Consider the following 17,462-nt stretch of genomic DNA (forward strand, 5'->3'; position numbering starts at 1 on the left):
AATACTTCTTCGTAGTCTTCACTGTTTCCACTTTTTCACCAAACACATTGACAAATCCTTCTCCACCAACTTGTCTTTACCACATGAATGCTTTTCCTAACTTCTTCATCAATCCCTGAAAAGCCTTTAAAATCATTTACAATTTCACTCTATCATTTCTTCCAGCAAACGTGTAGTTTCTGGCTTTTACTCATTACAGCTTTGATGAATGTTGTAATATCAGCAATAACAAATGATTCCCAGGACTGTAGTATGTCTAAAGTAAAGTCTGCATCAATTGCTGATCAAATACCAGATGGGGGTTTGTGGCCTTGGGAAACCAAATAATGCCTTAGTGAAGGCCCTGAAACAATGAGGTAAAAACACAACTGTGACATTTCCATTTTCATGGCAAACAAATTCAGAATAATCAGGTGCATTGTCTTTTATTTATAGGATTTTAAAATTCCAACCTGTTCTTTTCCAAGCTTTTTTTTTTTTTAACTTCTAAGATGAAGTGTCAATGAAACCATCCCATAAACAAGATGTCTGCTACCCATGCTTTCTGATTATGCTGCAAGAACAAGGACGGATAACTTTTGCTTTCTTTTTGAGAGTAGGTAGGTTCTTGGCTGTATACGTTGAACCTGGCTTTATTATATGCCCTGCAGCATTGACACATAGTGCCAGAGTTATCTGTCCTTCCATGTTTTATGCACTGGTGCCACTTGTGCACTTTTATGAATGTAGATTCTGTTGGGCATCTTTTTTCAAAAGAGGCCTGTTTCATAACAATTTAAAACTTGCTTTTAATAGGATCACAAAGGTGATACTATTTCAGCTCTGCTGGAAATGTGGCAGCAGGTTTCTTCATTGACAGATGCACCCTCTCCAGTAATTTTTATATTTGTTAATCCAAACTATTCTTGAATCTGTCTTGCCTTTATTTATAGTAAATGGCTTGGTCTCATTTGTTTTAGGAGATCCCTTGCTGAAATCCTCGAATAGGCTGCATACTCTATAGCACAATAAATTGCTCTCAGTAAGAACACATTTTCTGTTTATTTCTTCTAATCACAAGCCTTTTCCATCTTAACTAAGCAGTTACATGCGCTGTGGCTGTACCTTTTGCAGTTTGTGGTATGACAGCAAAACTAGTGTGAATTCCATTTTTTCTTTGTAATTTTGCAAATAAGATTTGTTCTTATTATAGATCTTAGCAATTTCAGCACAGAGTATTTTTTTTAAGTTGAGAATTTTCACTTAAAAGTACTTTGCAGTTTCTCTTTGTCTTAAACTGAATTGCTAGTGTTACTACTCTTACACTTTAGGATCATTATTAAGTAAAATAAGGGTTACTTGATAACAACACTGCAGTACCACCACAGTTGATCTCATAACCAAGAGGCTACCAAGTGACTACGAGGCTAGGGTAGCATATATAATCTGGATATGCCAGAAAGGGGGATAATTCACATCCTATGCTGAATAGAGCAGAATCATACTACTTAGAACAGTGCACAATTTAAAACTTACCATTTCTTTATTTCTGAAAATTTCCATTTAATATTTTTAGACCATGACTGATCACAGATAACTGACATCATGGATAAGGGGGACTACCACAATTTTTTTTATATCAATGGAAATTTTGGCTGTTTCTAGTTTGGGGCTATTATGAAATGTGCTGTAATGAAATTTCTTATATATGTCTTCTAATGTGCATGCAGTTCTGAAGGATATGTGTCGCTAGGTCATAGAATATGTACATATGCAATTACATTAAATAATGATAGTTTTTCAAACTGATTTACTGCTGTTTGAGGGTTCCTTTACTTTTTCTTTGCTGTTGTTATTTTTAGCCATTCTTGTACTATCGCTTGATGGTTATAGTACATTTATTTGATTAACGAATCAAATACTTTCATGTTCATTGCTTGACCATTTGGAGAGTCTCTTGTGAAGTACCTGTTGAAGTCTTTTTTCCATTTACCTATTAAAGTGTCTCAGTTTTTAAAAATTGATTCGTAGGACTTCTTTATCAGTTATATGTATTACAAATATTTTTCACTTTGAAACTTGCCCTTTCAATTTCTTGACTCCAGTTTTTTAATTGTTCCCTGTAGTAACATCTTTTTTAAATTTTTTTTTCTTAATTGCTAGGTGAATGCTCTACTGTTGAGCCACAACCCTAGCCCCCTCTGTAGTAACATCTTTATGAAATCTTAGTCCAGATTGTTTATCTTCTAGATGCTTTATTGTTTTTCATTTCATATTTAGATCTGCAATTCATCTGGAAATGAGTTTGTTTCTTTGTTTTTGTACTAAGAAGTATGGATCAGATGTCATTTTTTTTCCCATTTGGATATCCAGTTTACTCAGTAGCATGTATTAAAATGAGTCTCCTGGGGGCTGGGGATGTGGCTCAAGCGGTAGCGCGCTTGCCTGGCGTGCGTGCAGCCCAGGTTCGATCCTCAGCACCACATACAAACAAAGATGTTGTGTCCGCCAAAAACTAAAAAATAAATATTAAAATTCTCTCTCTAAAAAAAAAAAAATGAGTCTCCTGGGCTGAGGTTGTAGTTCAGTGGTAGAGTGTTTGCCTCTCACATATCAGGCACTGGGTTCAATTCTCAGCACCACATAGAAATAAAATAGAGCCATTGTGTCCACCTACAACCAAAAAAAAATGTTTTTAAAGAAATGAGTTCCCACTTCTCTACAGCTATAGTTTGAACCTTGTCAAAAATAAAATGTTTATAAATGTGTGGGTAAATTGGTCTATTTCTCTTCTTGAGCTAATACCATGCTAATTAGGTAGCTGTATAATAAGTTTTCATATCTGTATGATAAATCCCTCCATCTAATTCTTTATTAAGTTTGCTCTGACCATTCTTCTCTTTTTCTTTCCTTATAAATTTTAAAATTAGTTTATCATAGTACCGATTGGGAAGGGGACTGTTAGGACTTTTATCGGGGTTACATCTAATTTGTATGTAAATCAGTTTGGAAAGAATTGACATCTTTACATTATAGACTTCAATTTGTGAATGTAGTATGACTTTCCTTTTTCAAAAATCTGCTTTAATGGGGTTGGGTTTGTGGCTCAGCAGTAGAGCACTCGCCTAGCACATGTGAGGTACTGGGTTTGATCCTCAGCACCACATAAAAATAAATAAGTAAAATAAAGGTATTGTGTCCAACTACAACTAAAGAAATTTTTTTTAATCTGCTTTAATATTGTTCAGTAATCATAGATTTTTGCACAGGGGTCTTAAACAGGTTGCATTTCATTTATTCCTAAGTATCTGGTTCTTATAAGCTATTGTAAATGGTATCATTAAAAAAAATTTTTTCCCAAGGGCTGAGTTGTAGCTCAGAGGTAGAGTGCTTGCCTAGCATGTGTGAGGGCCTGGATTTGAGTCTCAGTGCCACATAAAAATAAATAAAATGAAGGCATTGTGTCCATCTACAAGCAAAAAATATATTTTTTTAAAGTTTTTTTTTCCTTTTATGTAGAAAATCAATTTTCATGTATTGACCCTATAGCCAGTAACTTTGCTAGACTACTTAAATTATGAGTTCTAATAACTTATAATAATTAGTAGTTCTAATAACTTATCTGTAGTGCTGGAATGTAGTTCAGTAATACAGTGCTTTCATACCATACATGAAGCCCTAGGTTCAATCCCCAGTACTTTTTTCCCTCCTGCATTCTAGCCCTTATTCCCAGTATTTCTTTCTTTTTTTTTTTTTCTCTTTAGCACATTTTAAAATTTTAAAAAATTTTTTCCCAACTAGTTGTACATGACAATAGAATGCATTTTGACACATTGTACACAAAACCTGGTATTTCTGTATCTTATTCTGCTGGCTTAGACATCCAGAACATTGGGTTTCCTTGTCTCATTCTCTGTCTCAGAAGCAACACTTTAAATTTTTACCACTAAGTATGTTTGTTGTAAACTTTCTTATAGATTCCTCTTTATCTGCTCATAGATGTTTCCTTCTATTTCTAATTCACTAATTATTATCACAAATGGATATTGAATTTTAATAGGTTAATTTCATGTGCCTTTTAAGATGATCATTTGAGAGATTTTTATTATAATTAATTGCATTTATTTTTACTATTAAATCAACCTTACAGTCTTATAATAAAACCAACTTGATTGAGCTCTGATAACTTTTTTTTAATATTTGTTTTAGTTGTAGGTGGACACAATAACCTTTATTTTATTTTTATGTGGTTTGAATTCTATTGTCTGCCATTTTTAGAAGCAAAACTTTCCATAATATATTTTATAATATTTGCTAATTTTAGTCTTTTAACCTCACATTTGTATAGCACTTAGTAGTTTACAGAATCCTTTTGTATACATTTTCTTATTAAATATAGGAGGTATTAATGTCCCTATTATACTGATCAGAAAACTTTCAAAGAAACTAGATGATTCAAGTAAGCAATGACTCAAGCTAAGCTGATACTCAGATTTAAATCTTTTAAATCTCAAGTCTGGTTTATTTCCTTTTATATCACAGGTGTGATCTTTTGTGCTTAGTGTTTATTGTTCTACTTATAAAAGAATGTGAATTCATTATTCTGTTTTGTTTTGTTGAAAAATGTGATCCAGCATGATCCCACCTTTCCACTGATAGATTCAAGTTCCCAGAACCAGATTAGAAAACGCATCGTTCTTGAAAAATTGAGCAAAGTGTAAGTATGTAATTGTCATCCCAGTTTTTAATATTTTAAAATTAACAATATTATGATTTCATAATTTGCAAATGTTACCCTTCAATTTTAAACATTAAAATTTTTTTTCTTTTAATATTTTTTTAGTTGTCAATAGACCTATTTATTTATATATGGTGCTGAGAATTGAACCCAGAGCCTCACATGTGCTAGGCAAGCGCTCTATCACTGAGCCACAACCCCAGTCCCAATTTTAAACATTTCGAAAAATAGTAAGAAAAGTTTACATGAATGTCTGCACTTTAAATTTTTATATTGTTAAGCTACTGTATCCCAAAGATACTAAATTTTGTGTTGAAGACAGACCACCACCATAAAGAGGAAGGTTGAGATTCTAAACTATCTCACTCCCTCTTAATAATCCAGTGAAGTCAGGGGAAAACTATCAAAGCTAGATCATTTAAATACTGATTTGTGGTAAATGTGTCATGTTAGTTTTACATGTGAATAAGAGGTTGTTAAAGTTTTAAAGGTCTGTTAACTCACTCTACCTACATATTCATAGAATCATTTCACACTCAGCAACGTTTTTTATTTAGCTCAACTCTGCACTTTAAGCTTCCTGTAGCAGAAATGATTGTTCTTATAATTAGCCCAATCATAAATGACGCAAAAATTGCTATTTTGGTTTCTCGGTGAAAGGGGGCTTGAAAATCTTTTTTTCCAGAGATGTGAGGGCTGTCTTGAACTTTTCAGCCTGCACGTTTTTGTTTTTGTTTTTTTAGCAGAAAACATGGGAAAGTGTGTCAATCATTGTTTCAGGACTTGTAAATAAAGAGAAGTCTTAATTTTGTAGTAGTTTGAAAATAAGAAAAATGTCATAGTGTTTTGAGCAATTGAGATATAAAATGTTTACTTGTGATATAATTAATGGAAAGTAAGATAATTTTGCTTTGAAGTATGTACTTCTCAAACCACCCTTGAAATCCTTTTTTATTTGCTTTGTATCTTGACTTGGTAATGTACAAAAAACAGAATCAAGAGGAACTACTATAATTTTTACATTTTAAATAAACGTTTAGGGGCTGGGAGTGTAGCTCAGTGGTAGAGTGCTTGCCTAGCACATGTGAGGTACTGGGTTCAATTGTCAGCACCACATATAAATAAATAAAATAAAGGTCCATCAACATCTAAAAAATATTTTTTTAAATAAATAAATGTTTAATATTTATGCAGTATCTGCTATGGGTGGGCCCTTCATATACAATAAATCCATTAATAGTTTTGCCTTTTACATGATCTTCATACTTGTTTATTTGCTTCTATTAAATATTAATATAGAAAGCAGTATAAAAGACTACCTTATTCACAATACAGAAGATATTACTTTAGTTACAAAGATTTTGAAAGTTGGGTTAGATTATCCGTACTGTTGTGTATTTAGTAGATAAGAATTTATGTAGAAATAGTTTTCTAGACTTTAGAATATACAGTTTTAAATTTGAGACCATACAGACATGTCATCGAAGCAGTCTATGCATCCTGGGTTTTGGCTAAAACAGAGGATGCCAGAAAGAACTTTGCTAGAAATCCATATTACTGATACTGGCACAAGAATTGAACTGAGAAGGGATGGAATCACTTAAGAGAAAGCACAAAGAGCATTGAAAACAAAACTAATTATGGTGGCATGGGTTTTTGAGGTCATTTACAAGTTTATGAAAGCAGTTTGTCATTTTCTCATTATAAAAGTAACACCTTTTTTGATCTCTGATTTGAACAAACCAATTATAAAAAGACATTTTTAATAACCAGAGGGAAATAAATTTGTATTGGATATTAGATGTTACAAAGCAATTATTTGGTTGAGTATGATAATTTTAAATACAAAGAAGTTATGTTTGTGTTTAGAGAAACAAATACAAATAGAAATCCAATGACATGATGTCACGAATTTGGTTTACTTTAAAATATTACTATAAAAAAAGGAAGGAAAATGAAACCAATATAGGAAAATATTGAAATGTTGAATCTGGAAATAGATAATGAGGTTATTATTACTGTTCTATTCTGGAACATTTTTGAAACTTTCATAATTTTTTTTTAAAAAGATAGTGCTTGTTGGAGAATATTTAGCAATACAGAAATAGTATAAAGGAGGAAATGAAAGTCAAATCACCTGTAATCCCACCACTTGGTGATAACCTTTATTAATATTTTGATGTTTATATATATTATATGTATGGTGTATGTATGTATGTTCATTCCCTTTGGTTCCCTCTGTTGTAGAAACATAGAAAGAATGAAATGTTTGATATGTAATAGGTATTATATATAGAAGCATTACATGTTTTTATAAAAATGGGATAATACTATGAATGCATTTTTAATTTAACATTTGTCATATCTTTCCACATTTTCAAAAACAGAGCATAGTGGTATAAAACACCACTACAGCCAGGTACGGTGGTGCACACCTATTATTCTAACTACTCAGGAGGCTGAATCAGTAGGATGGCAAGTCTGAGGTCAGCCTAGGCAGCTTAGACCCTATCTCAAAATAAATAAATAAATATATTTTTTAAAAAAAAACAATAGATTGACATTATTTTCAGGGTTTTGTTACAATTTATTAAATGTGTATATCATAATTTATTTAATCAATCACCTTGTTTCTGGTTTTTCACTACTAAAATTATTTCTATAGCAAGCATTTTTTTTATTTGATTATTTCCTTAGGATAAATTTTTGTCATAATAAAACTATTGACTCAAAGAATATTCACAATTAAAATGTTAAGATATATTGCCAAATTGCTCTTCAGGTAAGAAAAACTAAGGACAAAATACAGATGGCCAAAATGATTTTGCATTTTAGTGCTTTACACTATAGCGTAGACTACAAAGTAGAGCATAGAGTTACTATGAAATGTTTCCTTTTGACTTCTTACCAGTCATAATCTAGTTTAACTGTTTAAAATCATGACCACTTCCACCTAAGTGCCATTACCTTCGGCAGATCCAGAGTTAGGCATGACCCAATGTATGTTTCTATATAATTAAATTAAATTATAAAAGAAATGTAACTTTTTTTTTTACATTTCAGATTGCCTGGACTTTTGGGTCCTCTTCAGATTACATTAGGAGATATTTATACTCAACTCAAAAATCTTATCCGAACTTTCAGGTTAGTGTTATTATTTTAATTTTTCCTTCTGAGTTATTTTTACTTTATTGATTACTACAGAATCCATTAGACTAAGACATGTTTTCTTCTCATCTAAACATTACTTCTTGTTGTCTATTTAATGCAACTCCTTACTTGTATAAATCTTGGTATATTCACTTTAGATAAGAATAACGTAAAATTAAGAAGGAAAGTTTTTTTAAATATATTTTATATATATTTATTTTATTTTATTTATTTGTATGTGGTGCTGAGGATCGAACCTAGGGCCTCACATGTGCTAGGCAAGCGCCCCACCACTGAGCCACAAACCCTTCCCAGAAGGAAAGTTTTGTCTATGACACAAAACCAGTAACATTGTTGATTTTAGAGGAATAGTAAATATGTATCAGATTACCATCCCTGTGCTAGGCACTGTGGGCAAAAGAAGCATAATGCCCCCCCTCAGGGAAGAACTTGCCTATGAGAAGGAAAGATGAGTACAGTGAACAATAAAAGATAGAGGGTAACAGTATTGTATTGAGTAGAACTGACTTGAAGTACTTAGAACTATAAAGAAAGGGAGACTAGAGAATTTATATCAATTGTGAAGTTTTGGTTGATAAAACATGCACATACGGTCATTTTATTTAATTTTTTCTAGGATGTTTATATTTGAAAGTGAGTGTTTGGGTAATAATAAGTCTGACATGATTTATCTAGTAGTTACTGATTTTGTTACTCATGAATTGTGGAAACGATCCAATTTCAAAATTATTAACACACAAATTCAGGGATGCCAGTAGTGATCCTCTTATTGGCCTATACTTAAGATTGACTGATTAAATGCCAAAAAGAGGGTTTAAGTCAAATAATATGGTCAAAGTGGAACTTTTCTGCATCCTTCTTAGTGATGAAGAAAGTCAGTAGATTTTTTACGTATTCTGTCTTATACCTATCACAGAACCATGCATCCTAATGAAAGGAATAACTGTACTAAAAGTAAAAGTTTGATAAAGTTTGACTAGATATATACAGTGTGGAAACACTGAAGTTTATGATTCCTTCAGGATTTATCAGGGAGTGAATATTACACTAACATGAAGTTTAACTGAGGAAAAATGAAAATCAGAAGTTATTCTTTGTTTTCTTCCTTTTTTAAATATTTATTTTCTGTAGTTGGACACAATACCTTTATTTTATTTATTTATTTTTATGTGGTATTGAGGATCAAACCCAGGGCCTTGCACATGCAAGGTGAGCGCTCTACCACTGAACCACAACCCCAGCCCCTGTTTCCTTCCTTTTTTAAAGGACTTGTCATTCAACTTCCTGCAGACAATGTAATAATTACTATGGGCTGGACAAATTGGTGAAGTGACTGAAGACTCATCAGAAGAGATATTAGAGTCCTCTTATCTTGAATTACACTTTGCTTTTTTGTTTTGCCCTGCTTATTTAGGAAAGAATAAATAGCATACATTTTCTAGTGATTTATTTTTTCTTCAGATCTAATTGGATAGCATCTTTTGAAAAAAAGTATTCCAAAGTTCTCAGAACTTACCAGAAACACATAGGGAAAAAATGTTAAACTACCTTAAACACTTCTAATCAGTGAGATTTGCTCATATTTGAGGGCTGGTTATATTTGCCTGGGGAGCCTTAAATAATTGATACCCATGTCCTATTTTTTCATTGTCAATGCCAAGCATTCTTGATGCCTTCAGTATTTTCAAATTTTATTGGAGTACAAGTTTTCAAAATAATTTATAATTATCTTCTGTATTTCTGTAGTGTCTGTTGTGATTTTTTTTTTCTTCATGGACATTAGTAATTTGAGTTTTCTCCCTCCTTTTCTTCATTAGCATGGCTAAGGGTCTGCTAATTTTGTTTTGTTTGTTCAAAGAACCAACTTTTTGTTTTGTCAATTTTTTCAATTGTTTCAATTTCATTGATTTCAGCTCTAATTTTAATTATTTCCTGTCTTCTACTGCTTTTGGTGCAGATTTATTCTTCTGTTTCTAGGGCTTTGAAATGTAATGTTAAATCATTTATTTGTTGACTTTTTCTTCTTTGAAGGAATGAACTCCATGCAGTGAACTTTCCTCTTAGAACTACCTTCATAGTGTCCCAGAGATTTTGATATGTTGTGTCTGCTCATTCACCTCTAAAAATTTTTTAATCTCCTTCTTGATGTTTTCTGAACCCATTGTTCATTCAGTAGCATATTGTTTAGTCTCCAGGTGTTGGAGTAGCTTTTATTTCTTATTTTATCATTGATTTCTAATTTCATTCCATTATGATCTGATAGAATGCAGGATAGTACCTTTACTTTTTTTTATATTTGCTGAGTTGCTTTGTGGCATAATATAGTCTATTTTAGAGAAGTATCTATGTGCTGCTGAGAAGAAAGTGTATTCGCTTGTTGAAGGATGAAATATTCTACATATGTCAGTTAAGTCTAAGTTATTGATTCTGTTATTGAATCTTTGTTATGCTTTTGTTTGGAAGATCTATCCAGTGGTGAAAGAGGTGTGTTAAAGTCACCCAAAATTATTGTGTTGTGGTATGTTTGACTATTGAAGTTGAGAAGAGTTTGTTTGATGAGCATAGATGCTTCATTGTTTGGGGCATATGTATTTATAATTGTTAAGTCCTGTTGATATATGATTCCTTTGAGCAGTATGTAGTGTCCTTCTCTAACCCTTTTGATTAACTTTAGCTTGAAGTCTACTTTATTTGTGAGTGGTATGATTTTTCCCAATCTTTTACCTTAAGTCTGTGTTTGTCTTTTCCTATGAGATGAGTCTCTTGGAAGCAGCAAATTATTGGATTTTTTTTTTTTTAATCCAGTCTACTAGTCTATGTCTTTTGATTGGTGAGTTTAGGCCATTAACATTCAGAGTTATTATTTGATTTGTATTCCTAGCCATTTTTGTTTATTTTTGGTATTTAACTTAACTTGGTTTCTCCTCTGATTAGTTTTTCCTTTAGTGTAATACCTCCCTCTGCTGATTTTCATCATTGTTTTTCATTTCCTCTTCATGGAATATTTTGCCGAGGATGTTCTATAGTGTAGCCTTTCTAGTTGTAAATTCTTTTGTTTATCATGGAAGGTTTTTATTTCATCATCAAATCTAAAGCTTAATTTTGCTGGATATAAGGTTCTTGATTGGCATCTATTTTCTTTCAGAGCTTGGTATATATTGTTCCATGATCTCCTGGCTTTAAGGGTCTGGGTTGAAAAATCTGCTGAGATACGAATTGGTCTTCCTCTATACGTGATCTGATTGCTCTCTCTTGCAACTTTTAAGATTCTATCCTTTTTCTGTATGCTAGGAATTTTTATTATAATGTGTCTTGGTGTAGATCTGTTGTAATTTCGTACATTTGGTGTCCTGTAAGCCTCCAGTATTTGGTTTTCCAATTCATTCTGCATGCTTGGGAAATTTTCTGATATTATCTCATTGAAGAGATTGTACATTCCTTTGGTTTGAAACTCTGTGCCTTTCTCTATCCCAGTAACTCTTAGATTTGGTCTTTTGATGCTATCCCATAATTTTTGGATATTCTATTCATGGTTTCTTACTATCTTCACTGTGTGGTCACCTTTTTTTTTCCAGATTGTATACTTTGTCTACATTATCTAACATTCTTTCTTCCAATGATCCAGTCTGTTGGTTATGCTTTCTATTTAGTTTTTTATTTGGTTTATTGTTTCCTTCATTTCACAGATTTCTGACTTTTTTTTTTTTTTCAGAGTCTCTGTCTCTTTCTTGAAGTAATTTTTGCTACCTGTGTTTGCTCTCTTATCTCTTTGTTGGAGTGATCAATTTTTGCCTGTATTTGCTCATTTAGGTCATTCTTCAATTCACAGATCATTTTAATTATGAACCTTCTGAACTCCTTCTCTGACATTTCATCAACTTTGCTGCCCATGGTTTCTGTTATTGTAGTATCCTGGTTTTTTGAGAGCACTTTCCTCCCTTGTTTTTTCATGTTGTCTGTGTGTCTTCCTTTCTTGCAGTGTGGATCTGAGATATTATAGTTTCTACCCTATATTTTTGTAGTACCCATGCAGATTGTCTGTACCTCACCTTGATGTTAGGCTTCCACACCTTGCTAGTGTCCCTCAGTGTATGCTACTACTACTAAAGATGGTTGCAGTAATAACCCAGGTAACTCGAGATAATAGTGGAGGTACCCTAAGATGGATACAAAGTCTTACAAAGATGGGGTTGAAAGGGTGGGCCTTACACTGTCTTTGGGTTGCCTGTTCTGAGATGCAGTTGATTCTAGGCCCTGTCTGTTGTCAAAAAGGTCGGGACTACTGCGTGGGGAAGGCTATGGAGATGTCTGCAGTGTCCCAAGATAGAAGTGGGTTAGGTTTGGGCTCCAAGGTGGGAGTGGATGGCAAACTCAACCTACCCTGGGCCTGGGTTCCATGTATGTTGGTGGGCAGATCTGGGCCAGGCCTGGGCTCCCACAGTGGTTTGCTGGTCTAAAGAGGCTGTTCTGTGCCAAAGCCTGAGATCAGGCAGGTGTCTGCTAGTGGCAGGATGGACCCAGGCCTACTGTGAGCCTGGGTCCCGAGTAGGTTGATGTGGGCAGATCTGGGCTGGGCCTGGACTCCCGCAGTGGTCTCTGGCCTAAAGAGGCAATCCTGTGCTAAAGCTTCCCAAGGATTTTCATTTAGTTGGTTTGGCATATGGCTACCAAAGTGGCAGTACTTTTTTTTTATTTGTTCTTTTTAGTTATATACAAATAGAATGTACTTTGACCTGTCATACATACATGGAGATTCTCTTGGAATCCACTGCTCCAGAGCATAATGCAGAAAAATAGGAACTAAACCTTACAAATCATTCCAGTCCGTTGATTCTCCTACTCTGACCCTTCTGCAGCCAGTCATTTTAGAACTTCACCAAAGGACATGATAATAGTAAGATTTATATTGCAGTGATTCCTTCCAGTTATTTTTCCTTCCTACTTCCAAAGACCTCTTTGTTTTCCACCATAAACCACAAAATTATCTATTAAGTAGTGACTAATTAATTTTCCTTTGTAAGAAAAAAATTATTAATGAAAAATACATTTAACTGCCAATGAGGACTTATATTCAGCACTTTCTTAACTAATGTTATCACATCCAGTTGTTATCATTTCAGTAAAAACAATGAAACTTGATGCTTTTGATAGATTGTCCCATTATGGATACATTTTCTTTTTCCTTTAGGTATGTCATCAGAATAATTTGTTTTTTAAATAACTGCAGAATTGCCCCATTTTTACTTGGATATGCCCTAGAAATTTGGGTGTTTCATGTTGGAAACCACTACTTGGCGTGTTTCTGGGTTTTTTTTGTGCAGCCATGATAATAATGTCTGATTCATGTCAGTACATGTAATCGGTACAGGCTTCACTGTGTGCCAACCTGTAACTGGCATTTATGTATTTTATTTAGTTTGAAAAAAATAATGGTATTTTCATTTTACAGAGAGCAGATGAAAGGTTAAGTAACCTTTCTTAAATCATACAACTAGTAGTTGGGTTTTGGCCCCAAGTCTAACTATAGAGCCCTTGCTTTTTACCACATAATGTTACCTCTTCTCATGGTAGGTGAAAAGTTAATCATAGCAGATAGTATAGAATCAGATTTTTATAGCAGTCTATTCATATTTCAGTGAGAGTCCCTTGCTTTGATACAGAAAGTGTCCTCTGTCCTTGATTTATTATCTGGTCACTTTCTTACTATAATAGACAATTAAAACTACTTTTAGAGGCATGGGTGTATCTCAGTGGTACAGAATATAAGGCCCTAGGTTTAATCCTCAGCACCAAAAAAAGAAAATAAAACTTCTTCTAAACTGGAAATCTAAACTAGCTTTTTTTTGATGGTGCTAGTAGTGCTAAAGTGGGTGATAACTCAGGGCTCACACATGGTAAGCATGCACTCTACCCCTGAGATACATCCCCATTCCCTAGAGTAGCTTTGAAGAAAATCTCACGGTTTTATCTTCTGTATTGTTACATTGAGGTTTGTCTCTCTATTCTACTGTCTGTAAAAATGTTCAGATATAGTATAGCTCTTTAAAAAAAAATGTTTTGTCAATAAAACATGAATTTGGCCTCTAGTAAATTTTATAAAAGTTGAGGAACAAGGCAATTTAATTAAATCAAATTGAGCTTTGGGGTAAGAATGGAAGAGACATGATACTAAACTTCAGTTTTTCATTAGATGAAGCTAGACTGTGATAATACAAAGAGTTATAGAAGTTCACAGCAGGAAATTTCCTCTTGTCAGGTGAAAGTATTGTACTGTCAGGGATACCCTCCCTGAAAAAAAAGATATTAAAATTAAGACATGAAGAATAAATATTTATGTCATTTACCTAGGGATGTGGCTCAGTGGTAGAGTGTGTGCTTGATGTCATAACAGAGGTTTGCTTCAGAATTATCCAGGTTAGTAGGGGTAGTGCTGAAGATGGAGTTGTGAAGATGAAAAATGATTGGGCAGAATTTAATCATTGTCAAAATTATGAGCACATATGAACTTATTCTGCTCTAATTTACATATGCTTGAAATTTAATAAGAAGTTTGGGGAAAATAATGCCTAAAATTATGTATTATGATGGTAGGGAATATTATGAAACAATTTAATATTATATTTTAAAATCTTTACTCTTTAGGACCTGCGGATCAAAGTCTATAGCTTTAATAAAAATTACTTAAGTTAGCTTCATTGCCTTTTAGAAAAATGTCATTTGTTTAGAATACAGAATGATATTTGAAGTCTCCAGATTTTAACAGAACAGTGTAATTGTAAGCTAGAGTTTCCAAGTAAACTTTGAAAAAATGCCATATTGATGATAGGAGTAATGTTGAAATCTTTCAGTCAATACTGCAGTGGGAAAGAGTTCACATAAATAACTGTATCCTTTTCTCTGAAGTGATAATCAATAATAGGAGCTCATAGAACACTGATTCTCAACCCATTTGTGCATCAGCATTACCTGGGGAGTTTTTAACAACTAAGATTCTTGGCTCCACCCCTGGAGATTGATTGTCTTTTGACTGGGGTTGAGCTCAGGCATTAGTATTTCTAAAAGCCCCCTAGATGATTCTCAGCCAGAGTTGAAAGCCTATTTTAAGATGTAAACATAAAGCACCTTTTTTAGCACTCCTTAAAGAATCTTTCCCTAGTGGATAGAGCTGTCCTTTCCACTGAATTGCATAATAGTTTGTTATCTAGAATGTTACATCGCTTTCCTGACAGTGTAAAACAAGTTCCATTACAAGCTGCTTGGTAATCAATGTTAAATCAATGTGTGTTTTATTCAGATTTGAATTAAAATTATATTTTGACACAAAAGTCCTCTTTAAATTTCATTGGAACGGGCTGGGGATGTGGCTCAAGCTGTAGCGCGCTCGCCTGGCATGCGTGCGGCCCGGGTTCGATCCTCAGCACCACATACAAACAAAGATGTTGTGTCCGCCGAAAACTAAAAAATAAATATTAAAATTCTCTCTTCTCTCTCTCTCTCTATTAAAAAAAAATCTTTAAATAAATAAATAAATTTCATTGGAACTGGGCTGAGATTGTAGCTCAGTGGTAGAGCGCTTGCCTCGCACTTGTGAGGCCCTGAGTTCAATCCTCAGCACAGCATAAAAATAAGTAAATAAAAATAAAGATATTGTGTTCATCTACATATATATATAAAATTGGTACTGAATCAAGATATTTTTTGGTAAATCTGTTTGGATTTCAAATTAGTATATTTTGAAAATATTCTTTTAACTGTTTTCTAATATTATTTTTATTTTTAAATTATCATCCAAATAATGGTAAGTATATTCATTTAGCATTCATGCTGGAAATTATTTTGACTGTAGCAAAAGGAAAACCATGAGAAGAAAATAAATTTTGCTATTCTGCTAATGGAAGTACTTTGAAGTAAAACCAACCCCTTTTATTTGTGTTTACCCCAGTACCTAGAACAGTGAGATACAGAAGGCACTCAGTAAATTTTATGCTGAATGAGTAAATGAATTCTTAAATTATTTCATGAATTCTTAAATCATGAAATGATATCTTAACTCTGTATTAACTCCAGAAGATTTGTATACAGTAGAAAAGGAAATTCAATCATTTTTGTCACTTTTCTTCCATGCTTAACTTTCTTTGAGCTCTTTCTAGAGGTAGATTCTGTTTTAGTTCTTACAGATACAACAATAAAGAAGTAGAAGCATCCTTCTTTCATGGAACTTACATTCTAGTAGAGTATATAAAATTTTAAATATAATAAATATATTATTATTTTGATTATTATGCTGTGGCATTATCTATTTCCCTTTCCCAGTTCATTCTCCTATTTTCCTAGATATAGGGAAACAGGATGGTACTGATGAGGGAGAAAGTTGCAGTTTTAAATAGTCTGGTTATGGAAGGCCTTAGGAAAAGATGACATTTGTGTAAAGAACTACTAGGAGCTAAATGAGCCAGCTGTTGCCAACTGTGAAAATGTATCAGACAGGAATAGCAAGTAGAAACTGTGCCTCCCCCCGCCCCCCAAAAAAGGAGTAACAAAATATTTAGGATGCTGGTAAGGCTAGAGAATTGAACAGAGGCAAGAACAGAAAAAGAGGGAAATGTGGGACAAAAATTAAGTGTGATACAAATTGTATAGACCATGTAGCCATAGTAATTCTTTGGCTTTTGCTGTGAGAGGGATACAGAGCAGTTGGTGGGTTTTGAAAAGAGAATGTCATCCCATGCTCTAATATACATTTTTAACAGCATCACTCTTGCTGCTGAGTTGAAAATTACAACAAATAGAGACAGAGAGACCAATTAGGAGGCTATTTTTCACAGTCAAGAAATGGTGTGAAAAGAAAGGAAGGAAGGAAGAAGTGAAGGTATTAAGAACTAATAAGAAAGAAAGAAGAAAGAAAGCAGTGAAGGAAGGTATTAAGAACTAGAAAGAGGGCTGGGGATGTGTCTCAAGCAGTAGCACGCTCACCTGGCATGCGCATGGCACTGGGTTCAATCCTCAGCACCACATACAAACAAATTTGTTGTGTCTGCCGAAAACTAAAAAATAAATATTAAAAAATTCTCTCATTCTCTCTCTCTCTCTCTCTCTCTCTCTCTCTCTTTAAAAAAAAAAGAACTAGGAAGGAAGGAAGGAAGGCAGGATGGAAGGAGTGAAGGTATTAAGAACTAATAAGATTCTATTTTGAAGGCAGAACCATCAGGATTTGATGACTGTTTTTTCTTAAGATGTGAAGAGTCAAATTTAACCACATGATTTTTTGTCCTCAACAACTAGATTCTGGAAGGGTAGGGTAGCGTTTAACTAACTGAAATGGGAATGTTTGGAGGAGAATATTGAGGAACTCAGTTTTTCCTGTACTGTTTTGAGTGCCTATTAGACCTCCACATAGAGATGTCAAGTAGACCATTAGATACAGAAATCTAGAATTCTAGGAGAAGTTCAAGTTAGAGACAAATAAATTTGACAGTTGTCAGCATGAAACACTATAAGATTGTTCAATATCACCAAAGGGAAGAGTGTTATAAAGGAGAGAAAAGACCTAAGGGCAGAGTTCATGGGGCATTCC

General features: G+C 33.5%; 1 protein-coding gene across 5 annotated transcripts in view; it reads left to right on the forward strand.

Moving 5' to 3' along the window:
- The window catches only part of Rpap2 (RNA polymerase II associated protein 2), a 103,705-nt gene that overhangs the window by 29,205 nt on the left and 57,038 nt on the right, over nt 1-17,462 (forward strand). For all 5 annotated transcript variants that reach the window (XM_027935146.2, XM_071618047.1, XM_071618049.1 and 2 more), the window contains exons 9-10: nt 4,614-4,696; nt 7,781-7,861. In XM_027935146.2, the coding sequence (XP_027790947.2) occupies nt 4,614-4,696; nt 7,781-7,861 (164 nt within the window). The remainder of the gene's footprint in view (nt 1-4,613; nt 4,697-7,780; nt 7,862-17,462) is intronic.

This window comes from Marmota flaviventris, chromosome 10 (genome assembly GCF_047511675.1).
Source record: "Marmota flaviventris isolate mMarFla1 chromosome 10, mMarFla1.hap1, whole genome shotgun sequence".
Classification (NCBI taxonomy): domain Eukaryota; kingdom Metazoa; phylum Chordata; class Mammalia; order Rodentia; family Sciuridae; genus Marmota; species Marmota flaviventris.